The 12,500-nt window shown below is 48.9% G+C and overlaps 2 protein-coding genes across 3 annotated transcripts in view; both read left to right on the top strand.

The window, feature by feature from the left end:
- The window catches only part of mtm1 (myotubularin 1), a gene marked incomplete at its 5' end in the record, with an annotated part of 12,195 nt that extends 8,701 nt beyond the window's left edge, over nucleotides 1-3,494 (top strand). The window contains one exon of the mRNA XM_084451611.1: nucleotides 21-3,494. Within this exon, the coding sequence (XP_084307737.1) occupies nucleotides 21-188 (168 nt within the window). The 3' untranslated portion in view covers nucleotides 189-3,494. The remainder of the gene's footprint in view (nucleotides 1-20) is intronic.
- Nucleotides 3,495-4,024: 530 nt separating this feature from the next.
- Nucleotides 4,025-12,500, top strand: part of mtmr1a (myotubularin related protein 1a) — a 14,023-nt gene continuing 5,547 nt past the window's right edge. The window contains exons 1-10 of one of the 2 annotated variants that reach the window (XM_084452197.1): nucleotides 4,025-4,337; nucleotides 5,161-5,269; nucleotides 6,106-6,129; nucleotides 8,272-8,353; nucleotides 8,641-8,735; nucleotides 9,078-9,185; nucleotides 10,017-10,118; nucleotides 10,306-10,389; nucleotides 10,543-10,692; nucleotides 11,758-11,946. In XM_084452197.1, coding sequence (XP_084308323.1) covers nucleotides 4,216-4,337; nucleotides 5,161-5,269; nucleotides 6,106-6,129; nucleotides 8,272-8,353; nucleotides 8,641-8,735; nucleotides 9,078-9,185; nucleotides 10,017-10,118; nucleotides 10,306-10,389; nucleotides 10,543-10,692; nucleotides 11,758-11,946 — 1,065 coding nt within the window. In that variant the 5' untranslated portion in view covers nucleotides 4,025-4,215. The remainder of the gene's footprint in view (nucleotides 4,338-5,160; nucleotides 5,270-6,105; nucleotides 6,130-8,271; nucleotides 8,354-8,640; nucleotides 8,736-9,077; nucleotides 9,186-10,016; nucleotides 10,119-10,305; nucleotides 10,390-10,542; nucleotides 10,693-11,757; nucleotides 11,947-12,500) is intronic. The other variant, XM_084452198.1, reaches the window with a different exon arrangement.

Here is a 12,500-nt window from a genome sequence, read left to right as displayed (position 1 = left end):
GCTGGCGTGTGGCGGTGTAGCAGCAGAGCCCGGTGGAGCAGCGCTACAAGGAGCTGCTGGCCCTGCGCGACGAGTACCTGAGGAAGCTGGAGGAGCTGCAGCTCTCTGACTCCGCCCACCTGGCCAACAGCTCCGCCCCCTCCCCCACGGCCTCCCCCACGCAGCACATCATGCACACGCCTTTCTGATCACGCGGGCACACACACTCACACACACACAGTCTCTCTCTCTGCCTGTCTCTCTCTCTCTCTCTCTCTCTCTCTCTCTCTCCCTGTCTCTCTCACACACACTCACACACTTACTGACTCTCTCTCACACACACACACACACACACACATACACTGACTCTCTCTCTCTAGCTGTCTCTCTTTCTCTCTCACACACTCACACACTGACTGACACTCTCACACACACGCGCACTATCACATAAGGAATTGTTTTGTACATAGAGCTAGTGATAACAAGGATTGATTATAAAACGGCTAGTAATAATGTTAACGTCTAGTAATATCACAGTTATGCAATATGTCACGGGACAGCCTTGTCACACACACCTTTTATACACAGACACACACACCCTCAGACAGAAACGCCTTAATGACCCGAATACACTCAGCGCGTCGCTAGAAACCGCGTTGACGCTATGCTACAGGAACGCCTGCGTGTGTGTGTGTGTGTGTGTTTGTGCGCGCGGGGAGAGCTTAAAACTCACATCTTTCTTTTCGGAGCGTCCTCGCCGTCTGGCGGTTAAAAGGCGGACGTTTTACCCCGGGGCAGCTAGCTGGCACTGCGTCGCCCCAATACGACACGTCTGGACGCCACGGAAGGCGCGGGAGACTTTACAAAACGGCGCCCGAATGATTCTCTCCTCCGAGAACCGGGATTTTACGTCGCCCTGTTTCTGTACTGGAGCTGGTCTTGCCAGGGAGCAGGGGCCGTTTATAATGTTGTGTACTCTACGGGAGGAGCTGTGAGTTTTAACCCCACACACACACACACACACACACACCGTTCACCTCAGTCAGTTAGTCAACAGAGACTAGCTAGTCTCTCGGTTCCTGGTTCTGCCCATTGTCCACGACCCTGTCCGCAAAACGACGGCCCTACATCCTAGATGCCTGAGCCCTCGCATCCTACGCCCTTACCTCCTATGCCCTCGCACCTTAGACGCCTATACCCTTTGATAGCAACACCCTTGCCTCCTAGGCGGTAGCACCTTATTCCCTAGAACCTAACTCCCTACACCCTAGACAGTTATACCCTCGCAGCCCCTGTAGCGGGTGTAGATTTTTTGCTGAGGGCTTCTATGAGGGCAAGGTGATGCTTCCACCAACACCTCTAATCGTCCTCATACTTATCCAGTCAGTATCTGAGTATCAAGGTTTAAGGTCGAGGGTCTGTTTTCGGACCTGACCTCACTCTCTCATATTGCCAACGTCCTTCAAACGGGTCAAACCTGTCGTCTTCCTCCATCAAACTCCACCTCGGTCGAGGGTTTCCCGGGCGAGCGCTTCCCCCACAATGCATCTCTAGCATCCTCAGTCGAGGCGCTGTGGAACTCTTCCCTGTCGCGTCTCCGGATTTACAGATGAGATTTCGGAAGGATATTGTGGCGGGAATGACTGCCTGGCTGTTGGCTACGAACCACACTGGTCACTGAATTTCACGCTCGGCTCCGCGCTCCGATTCAAGAGTGTGGCTCTGCATCCGTATATGTGGCCTGGCGAGGTAGTCATACTGTAAGGTAGCCCAGGAACCTTCTAGAAGGCTTTAAGCGGGCAGAACCAGGGTGTGAGGACTGCCGGTCGGGTCAGTAGTCCAGTTCTGTGCCTTCGACCACCTGAGACCCTCCCTCTCGGGTGGCCATTTTGTATCCCAAAACGTCGTGTTTTCTCTCGGTTGATCTTCGGGTGGGCTTGTTTCGTGATCGCGGGGGGGAAGCCGGATTGGTGGAACTATACCGTTTGCGGACTGATCCGTCAGTCTAGTGGTTTGGCTCGGACTGCCCGGGGCCTGTCCTTGTGGCGCGAAACTAATAAGCTCAGTGTTTGCTTGTGGGCGGCATCTGTGGCGGAGGGAAGCCTCTTATTGGTTGACGTGTGATTGATTGACATGATGCCGTGGTAGCTATTGATATGATGCCATGGTTGCTGTGCGGTGTGTTGGATTTAGTCCTGTACTGTTACCTATTAAGACTGTTATGTAGCAGATCTGGGCGGTGCTCGTTCATCTCTTCCATGCAGAGAGAGTGGTAGAAGTCGCCCCGGTGTATTAATCAAGCGTCCCAGAGCAGTAGCGCTGATTCAGGTCCGGCTCCCAGTCTACCCGCATTCATTTCATTCAAAAGGCAACAGCTGGTCCTGGATCAGCACTCCTTCTCTGAGGCAGTTGTTGAATCCCAGCTGAGCCCAGATCCAAGATCAGACATGCACGCCCCAGTCCCAGACCTGGAGGGAAATATTTTATTTAAATCAATTTCAATTACTTATCTGTGCTGGATTGTTCTTGTCTGGTACAACGGAACCAATGGGTCCCCAAACCTGCTAAACACCACCCATCTAGTGCTACAGACACACTCGGAACAAGTATTTGAAAGGATTTCAAATGATATTTCTTAACCCGGGTCTGCTCAATACTAGGAGTGAAATGCATTCTGGGACACGATTGTGGGACAACTCTGCAGAGGAAATGTATTTAGCTCTAATCCTCTCCTTTAATAAATGCCGCCCTAGAAAGCTACACTTTGGACAACTTTGGCCTCAATGAGGAGATGAAGTAAAACATTTAAAAAACGACAGTTAAAGCGAGGAAAAATAAACAACAACATCAACAACGCAAAACACTTTGTGTGGGTGGGTTAGTTGCTTGGTTGGTTGTGTTTTTAGGGAAAAAAGATAACAAAATCTATTTTGTTTATTTTTTACTTTGTACAAGCAATGATGTTATTACCTCAAGCAAAGCCTATTTTACTGTCGAAAGTTCTATTGTTGTAAAATATAATTATTTTATTTAGTGTAAAATTTGACAAGTTTTATAAAAAGGAAAGTTATGAGAAAAAAATGTTTCCGTTGGTTGAATTGTTGGTAATTTGTGGATTTCTGCTACATATATTTTTTTTTCTTTTTTGATTTTCTTTTTGTTTCTTATATGGGCATTTTTGCTGTTTTGCTTTCTAACAGAACAGAGAACAGTGAATCACTCATAGATGATTCATGATTCAGTAAGGAATCGATCAGTTCTTTTGTCTCTCTTCTGTGATTCAGATAGATGGGATTGAATGAACAGTCTTGAGAACTGTTTTCTACTCTGGTGATTTAGTTTTTTTTGTTTTGTTTTTTCATTTATTGCTATCCTCTACCTTAATTTAGGTAATCTTAGTTTTAAAGGGATTTTTTTCTTTGTGACATAAATGATAATATAGTCATTCGTGTATTCTCCTACTGTATGTTTGCAGGCTCTTGTTATGTAAATAATACTGATTAAATTAATTTAAAGATTTCTCACTTAACAGGTCAGTTTGGTCTGTTTCTTTGCCTGCTGTACAGTTCTTTGGTTTAAACATCTAAATAATGTAGTTCAGATCAACGGTCACCAGGTCAGATCAACGGTCACCAGGTCAGATCAATGGTAAAATCCAATATGTCAGAGTATCTGGCCATGGGATCAAGTGGGGGAAAGGCAATAGGCCCTACACTCCAGTAAGCTTCCACTGTGCCCTTGAGCAAACCACTTCATCTTATTGATTAGCATCAAATCATGTCAAGAATTAATGCCATAAATGCATATTAAATAAATGACATGTATTTATGTTTTCAAATGCATAAACACCAGGCATAGATAAACAATCTGACCTATATGATGCTGAGGATATACTGAACACGAGCGCCTTCGACGAGATGCATGTCGGGTAATCTCCGGTTCCCCCGGGAGGAGGGTGTAGTCTCGAGCCCAGCAGCGGCTCTGCTTCTCCGTCTAGTAAACAAACGCGAGCGCTCAGTGTCAGTGACTCAATCAGAGACCGCGACGCAAACACACATCCGTGTTCTGTGGGCGTAGTAGTCGGGAGGAGGAGCGCTGGTCGCCATCATGACATCCTGAACGCTGCGCTGCTGTGGGCTCGTCGACCCAAATCTGTCGGCAGATCGGAAGGGGAGCTGAATTGATAGGCTTGCATCGGCCGCGGCGCACGGGAAGGAAACGGGAGATTTCGGGAACATGGAGAAACAACCGGGGTTTGGCGGCGCCGACTGTCCCGCGCAGGCGAGTGTGCCCGGCAGGAAGCCGCGGACGCTGAGCAACTCTGGATCGCGGCAGGCCAGCGCGGAAACGTCGGACAGGTGAATATAGCGCTGCTACTGCGTCGATCGTCCCCGTTATCGCCATCATAACTGTCTGCGGGCTACAATATTTGCCCACGATGTTGTGACAGGCCACGTAATTTTCTCTGGGCGGTGTCGTGCGTGTCGCGGGGCCAGCGGCGTCTCCTCTCCGCTAGTCTGCAAACCATGTGTTGTGTCAGTTTCATTTTCATCTCGAAAACATGTTTTTTATTTTTTATTTTTTTCTAAAAATACGTATTTATGGAGAGAGACGCGTTAATCATATGCCAGACATCACTGTGTTGGTCTGTTGGTGCCATCCAGCCAGGCAGGGGCCGCAGGCGAGCCGTTAATCTCCATCTCTTCAGAGAATTCCGGTATTTCGACAATGAGAGTAGCAGATGGGCGTAGGGACCACACCGGGGTTACGGGCCAAGTAAGCAACGCCCGTGAAGTGGCTTAAACCAGCGCTCTGAATCACCACGCACAAACCACCACCAGGAGCTCGAATATACAGTAGGCCTAGCCTATATGGAATATACAGTAGGCCTATAGCCTATATGGCATATTTGGGCTACTGGGCAAAAGCTATAGACACACTGGGCTAACTCTCTTTAGGCTACGGTTGTTCATAATATTTAATGTAATAATGTATTTCTTTCCATTCTTCTCTGCCTGCCTGTCTGTCTATCTGCCTGCCTGTCTCCCTGCCTGTCTGTCTTCCTGCCTGTCTGTCTGTCTCCCTGCCTGTCTGTCTCCCTGCCTGTCTGTCTGTCTCCCTGCCTGTCTGTCTGTCTCCCTGCCTGCCTGTCTGCCTGTCTGCTTCGTCCTGACCCCCCAGTCCTGCAGACTCTCATGTAGAGTGGTGTAAACAGCTGATAGCCGCCACCATCTCCAGCCAGATCTCCGGCTGCTCCGTGCTCCCAGACCCCATCTCCAGAGACAGTAAGGTGGGTTCAACACACACACACACACACACACACACACAGACGGTCAACACTCTTATAATGGTTGTTATAACATGTTTATTACAACATTGGACCAACTTATTCTCACTGCATAGTGACGGGTACGACTCACAGGCACTGCGTCTAAGTGATAGGGTAACACACACACACACACACACACACACACACACACACGCTTCATGAGCTTGTGTTTCTGACTGGCAGGTTGGGTTTAAGGAAGATCGGAGGGTAAGATTAACAGCAGAAGTGATTTGTGTGTGTGTGTGTGCGTGTGTGCGCGCGCGCGCGTGCATGTGCAGGTGTGTGTGTGTGTGTGTGTGTGTGAGCGAGTATCTGTGCCTCGCACACAGGTGTGTGCGTGCGTGCACGTGTGTGTGTGCTCACTTTGTCTGTGCAGGCTTATCCACCAGGCCATGGTTGTTCCAGTATCTGCTTCAGCATCACGGCTGTGTGGTTGTTGTTGTTGTTGTTGTTGTTGAGTACTAGTCTAGTAGTAAAGAGAACAGGAGGGCCCTCAGTCCCTGCACCTGCTGGTCTACAGCTGCAGTCAAACCAGCCAATCACCACAGGCTCGCTTACACACTTAATGATCTTACGTTCCTTCTTCTGTGTGTGTGTGTGTGTGTGTGTGTGTTTGTGTGTTTTTGTGTGTTTTCTAGTATATGTCTGCCATTGTGTGTGTGCTGCTAGAGTGTGTGTTTATGTGTGTGCGAGTATGTGTGCGGGTGTTTGTTTGCGTGTGTGTGTTAACCCGGTGTGTGTTTGTAATAACCTGGTGTGTGTGTGTGTGTGTGTGTGTGGTTGTTCTTGACCCACAGGTGTCCAAGAGGCCCAATCTGAGGGTAAGACTCTTAGGTCTGCTCTCCAACTCTCCAGGGCTCACACACTCATGCTAAAACTGTGTGTGTGTGTGTGTGTGTGTGTTTGTGTGTTAGGGCTTCACGATTATGACAAAAGATAATAATTGCGATTATTTGCTTCAAAATGTTAATTGCGATTAATAATTGCGATTCATATTTAATATATAATATTAATATATAATAACCAAAATTCTCCCAAATCACGGACGTTGATCCCTCTCTTGCTACTAACTCACTGACCTCGTTTTCGCTAATTTTTTCACTACTCACAGCTGCGGGTACTCTTGTGACACTTGTCTTGACCTACTGCTATCTGTCTTCTCAGTGAAATTGCTGCGCACAGCGCACTCAGCGGGAACGCATGTGATTGGTCAGACAGCATAAGCGCCTGTGATTCGTCCGTGTAGTCTAGCGCACTCAATTCAAAGCCAAATTATTCATCACATTATTTGTGGCCTTTTGCGATTAGTTAATTGCGGAGGTCATAATCGCGATTTCGATTAATTCACGATTAATTGTGCAGCCCTAGTGTGTGTGTGTGTGTGTGTGTGTGTGCGTGTGTGTGTGCGTGTGTGTGTGTGTGTGTGTGTGTGGTCCAGCCACATGTCAAGCAGCAGTGAAATCAACAGGGCCCTCAGCTTCGCTGCTTATATGGAACCACAGACTCTCTCTTTCTTTATTTCTTTCTTTCTTTCTCTCTTCTTCTCTCTCTTTCTACCTTTTCCTCCCCTTTCTCTCTCTCTCTCTCTCTCTCTCTCTCTCTCTTTCTCTCTCTCTCAAGGTGACACAGCTGTATATTCATCCTGGTCTCAGTAGCTGTTGAGAGGAATCCACTGTAGATCAATGAGATCGCTACTTCCTGCTTGCTACGCTAACGTCCTCCCTCCGCAGTGCTCCGCCCACACACACCTCCCGCTTCCTGTTTCTGGGGCGCCATGACCTTTTAGGCTACAAAGCTAACCTTCTCTTTCGCCTCTGCTGCATTCTCTTTCCCTCTCTCTCTCTCTCCCTCTCTCTCTCTCTCTCTCTCTCTCCGCTGACACGCTTGTCTTCCCTGGGGGGCCCAGGACGATGGGGGGCAGAGTTACCAAGGCGACAGTGACTCCGAGCTTCCTCCCCACGCTTTGGCAAGTCTCTCTACCTCTCCTCCTCTTCGTCCCTATCTCTCTTTCTCTCTCTCCCCCTCCCCTCCTAAAACCGGACGCCCTCTCCTGCCCGCGTCCGTTCCCGCCCAAAGATGCGCCATTCCGAGACGCGACAAGCTATTCACGCGACCGAGCTGTTCACGCGCAAACGAATGACGCGCACAGTAATGTTGGCGCTCACTAAACTATATCACCATTATTTCCTTTATTTCCAATGTCCCATCTTAAAATGTCCCGTTCTCTTTCTACTGTAGAACACGTTTTGGCGTTCTGGGTCAGAACAGGCTATTTTGTTCTCCTTAAAGGATGGAAATAGCCTACTTGTCCCTTACCAGAGGCAAAACAAATCTAATTATTATTCCCATTTTACTTATATTAACTAATATTAATTCTCTGTGAAAGCCCCTGACATTGCATTATATTGTGCATTGTAGCGAGGTGTTCATTGCACCGATTATGCAGATAATTTGCCGACACAACAGACACTGGAAATGGCCTACTCGTCCCTTTCTTCTGTTGTTTTTTACATAACTGTACGTATTTACAGGGAAAAATTGATTTAAAAGATCACTTGACCACTACACCCAATGTATAGGTTTTTCTGTTCCTGTACAAAGTTCCATCCCTTTAATAACTGGCCTTTTCATTCAGTAAATGGATTCATTCATTGATTGGGTTCCCTATAAAATCACTGATCGAAAGCATGACGTGAACAGACAGGCGCCGGAATATCGCGTGTTCACTCTGGCGCACCTTTCACCGAGAGCTGCCTGCATCTGTCTCCCCCTCCCCCCCCCTCTCTCTCTCTCCCTCTCTCCCTCCATTCCTCTGTTTATCTCACCCCTGCCCACCCCCACCCCCCTCCCCGTCCTGCTGGGTCACTGGGACCGTGGCGGTGAAAGTGAGAGGCCGGTTCTTGAACGCCGTTCCCCGCGCTCTGGCGGCGCCGTTGCGTTCTAACGGGTTCCGTGTGTTCCAGGCTCTGAGAGACGGTGGCGGCGGCAAGCCGGTCCAGATGGACGAGGTTCCCCTGGTGCCGGGAGAGACCGTCCAGGCCGTGGGTGAGCTTTCTCTCTCTCTCTCTCTCTCTCTCTCTCTCCCTCCTCCCCCCCGGAGTTGTTGACATGTATTAGTCTCACATTCCTCGTTTGAAGCGCTCGCTGAGACGTCTCTCATCTCTCCCGCCGCTGTCTCTCTGGAACTCGCGGTCTCACGTCCGCAGCTGCGAAAGAACTGACCACTCTGTCTCTCCCTCTTTCCCTCGATCTCCCTCCTCTACCCCCCTCTCTCTCTCCCGTGACCTTCCCCTCTCTCTCTCTCTCTCTCTCTCTCTTCTTGACCTCCCCAGCCAAAGACGTGAGGTACATCTGTCCGTTCACCGGCCTGGTGACCGGGACTCTGACCATCACTGACCTCAAGCTCTTCTTCGTTAGTCTGGAGAGGGTGAGGAAGACAGGTCATCAATCCGATGACCAATAAAACTGATTTTATTAGACACATATTGCCTTTGTTGTTACTGTACATATATCTTGTGACCAAAAAAAAGATTTTTATTAGACCAATAAACCAATAAAATGAATTTTATTAGACACATCATCTTCATCTGGGCATGATGCAAAGAAGGAGGAGTTAAGATTTCCATCCTAATTTCCATCCTTATTCCACAAATTAATTAATTAATTAATGTAATTCCCAAAATAATTCCCGAGCCATTTTCATGTAATTCCCGTCCTTCCTGTGTAATTCCCAGTGTAATTCCCGTTATATTCCGGGTGTGTTTCCCAGGACGTCCCCTTCATCCTGGACGTGAACCTGGGAGCCATCAGCCGCCTGGAGACCATCAGCGTGCAGAGCCACGGAGAAAACACACACGGCATGGAGATCGTCTGCAAGGTAGGACACACACACACACACACACATATAAACACTCTCTCACACACACACACACACACACACACACACACAAACAAACACACAGCATGGAGATCGTCTGCAAGGTAGGACACACACACACACACACACACACACATATAAACACTCACACACACACACACACACACACACACACACACACACACACACACACACACACACAAAGACAAACACACACACACATATAAACACACACAAAGACAAACACACACACAAATACACATACACACAAACAAACACACACACACACACACACACATACACACACACAAACAAACAAACACAAGCACACAAACCAGCAGCATGGAGAAAACATGGGGCGCAATCCAAGGGCATAGACTATACTCACCCAAACTCTCAATCACCAGCTCAGTGGCCTTGTGGTTAGAGTGTCTGCCCTGAGATTGGGAGGTTGGGGGTTCGATCCCCCAAGTCATATATTTAAGTTACATATATATTTCATACCAAAGACTATAAAAAATGGTCCCCAGTGCCTCCCTGCTTGGCACTCAGCATCAAGGGTTGGATTGGGGGTAAGACCCTGGGACATACTAGTGTACTAGCGTCATGTCCAGGCGGTGTACTTGTACACTAAGCTGCATACTGCCATCGGCCACTAGGCTCGAGAACCATTGGTTCTCAAGGCTACTTACTTACCCAAACTCTCTCTTTCCCTCTCTCCCCCCTCCTCTCCAACTCACTCCCCCTCTCCTTCCCTCTCTATCTCCCTCCCCTCTCCCTCCCCCTCTCCCTCCCCTCTCCCTCCCCCTCTCCTCCTCCTCTCACCCTCAGGACATGAGGAGCCTCAGGTTCGCCTACAAGAAGGAGGAGCCTAGTAAACCAGAGATCGTGGAGGTGCTGAACAGACACGCCTTCCCCCTCTCCAACGACCTGGTGAGACCTGACCACCACTCCTGATAGGTTGAGGGACGTGTCAATCATCCCATGCTCGGGGCGGGGAAGCCAGATCCCCAGCACCCTGACGGACACTTTCGCATTTAATCGGCGGCTTATGAGGATCGCCGCAGTTTGATTGGTCGACGAGCCTGTCAGTCACTGACCCTGGCCTATCCTGTTGCAGCCCCTGTTTGCCTTCCTGTACAAGGAGGAGTTCCCCTTGGACGGCTGGAAGGTGTACGACGCCATGGTCGAGTACAAGCGACAGGTAACCATGGAAACGCGGACGAAAATAAAACACACGTAAACAACGCCGCGTCACGCGACATAACCAACAAAAACAAACGCTCAGGATGCAATAACCCAAAGTTTTTTCAGCTATTGAGCCGTTTTCTTCATCTATCTGTTCACCCCCCCCCAGGGCCTGCCTAACGAGAGCTGGACCATCAGCAAGCTGAACAGCAGCTACGAGCTGTGTGACACCTACCCCTCCCTGCTGGTCATCCCCACCAGCGTGACGGAGGATGACATTAGGAGGGTGGCGGCCTTCAGGGCCAAGCATCGCATACCGGTCAGTGTGTGTGTGTGTGTGTGTGTGTGTGTGTGTGTGTGTGTGTGTGTGTACGTGCTGTAAATTCAGATGCTAAAAGGCTCAAAGATGGAGGGACCAGCGATGTTCTTCTGATGGAGGGTTTGATAAGCCGTGTGTACACAGCCGAGGGAACCGGACTCTTGACCCTGCTGACGCGGTTCTGCCGAAGCACGTCGGCTCTCCGGTTCCCCGTTCCGACCGCAACACCAGATAAGACACTCCCAGGAGAGGAACGTCGTTCTCCGCCCTCGTACCGCCAGCCCAGAGTACACGCGCACGGTCACGCTGTCGTCTTGTAGGCTGGAATGTTCTGGAAGGTGTTTACGGTCGGGGTGGATTTAGGAGGATTTCTCCACGCCAGAGACCCGCAAATCAAACCATACCCTTCGGTGTTTGTATAAGTGAAACTTTATTTATACGGCACTTTTTTTTTATTAAACACAGCGTTACAAAGTGCTTCACAGATTGGAGAGAAAACAAAAGAAGATTAAAAAAAGAAGATAGAATTACAGATGTTCTGGGTCGGGACCGGGCGAAACCGGTTTTGCAGGGGGAGAGGAAGGAGGAGGTTTGGGGGAGAAATGACAAATACATGAGGGCCTCTGACCGTAATTATTTATGCTTAAATTAAAAATATCTTCAAAATAATGTGTCTGAGATCCACACTGTACAATGCCTGGGTAGGCATTAGCAAGTTTATTCTGCATCACCCGGGCTTGAACTCACGACCTTAGACAACAAGGGAAGGTCACACCCCTAATCAAAGAAACTAAACAGTCAATAACAGAATAACATGCGACATAAACTGAAAATGGCATTGATAATGTGCGTATGTGTGTGTTTGGCCTTAACCAAGCTGCTTAATCAGCCAACCGTGACCAACCGCTCGACCGCAACATACTCACAAAAAGCATTCATAGAAAGCGTTAGCGAGTCAGAGCTAGCGGTCCCGTCTCAAGCCCTGCCAACGAACCGACCTCCCAAACCCTCTCAGAGTCTAACAGGTCGACCCTCACGCACGTTTCACTGACCGCGCCCCCTCAGGTGTTGTCGTGGATCCACCCGGAGAGCCAGGCCACCATCGTGCGGAGCAGCCAGCCCCTGGTCGGCCCCAACGACCGGCGCTGCAAGGACGACGAGCGCTACCTGCAGATCATCATGGACGCCAACGCCCAGTCCCACAAGCTCACCATCTTCGACGCGCGCCAGGGCAGCGTGGCCGACACCAACAAGGTGAGACGCTGCCCTACAGGCTGTTATGAAGGCTTTACGAAGGCTGTTATGACGGCTGTTACACATGCTTCATAAAGGCTGCTACACATGCTTCATAAAGGCTGTTACACATGCTTCATAAAGGCTGTTACACATGCTTCATAAAGGCTGTTACACATGCTTCATAAAGGCTGTTACACATGCTTCATAAAGGCTGCTACAAAGGCTCCATAAAGGCTGTTATAAAAGCTTCATAAATGCTGTTATAACTGCTTCATAAAGGCTGTTATAAAAGCTTCATAAAGGCTGTTATAAAAGCTTCATAAAGGCTGTCATAAAAGCTTCATAAATGCTGTTATAACTGCTTCATAAAGGCTGTCATAAAAGCTTCATAAATACTGTTATAACTGCTTCATAAAGGTTGTTATAAAGGCTTCATAAGACTGTTGACTGTTACATAACAACTAATGACAATGACATGAGATGTGGGGTAACAAAGCCTGCTATGTTAGGAGCCTGGAGGTGAAAGCGTTTGTTAGCGAGGGCGAGCGGGTTTGTGTGTTGTGTTTGGTAGT

Source organism: Borostomias antarcticus, assembly GCF_949987555.1.
Source record: "Borostomias antarcticus genome assembly, chromosome: 17".
In the NCBI taxonomy this organism is placed as follows: Eukaryota; Metazoa; Chordata; class Actinopteri; order Stomiiformes; family Stomiidae; genus Borostomias; species Borostomias antarcticus.
Note: the sequence above shows the minus strand (reverse complement) of the source record. Positions and strands in the feature narration are given on the sequence as shown.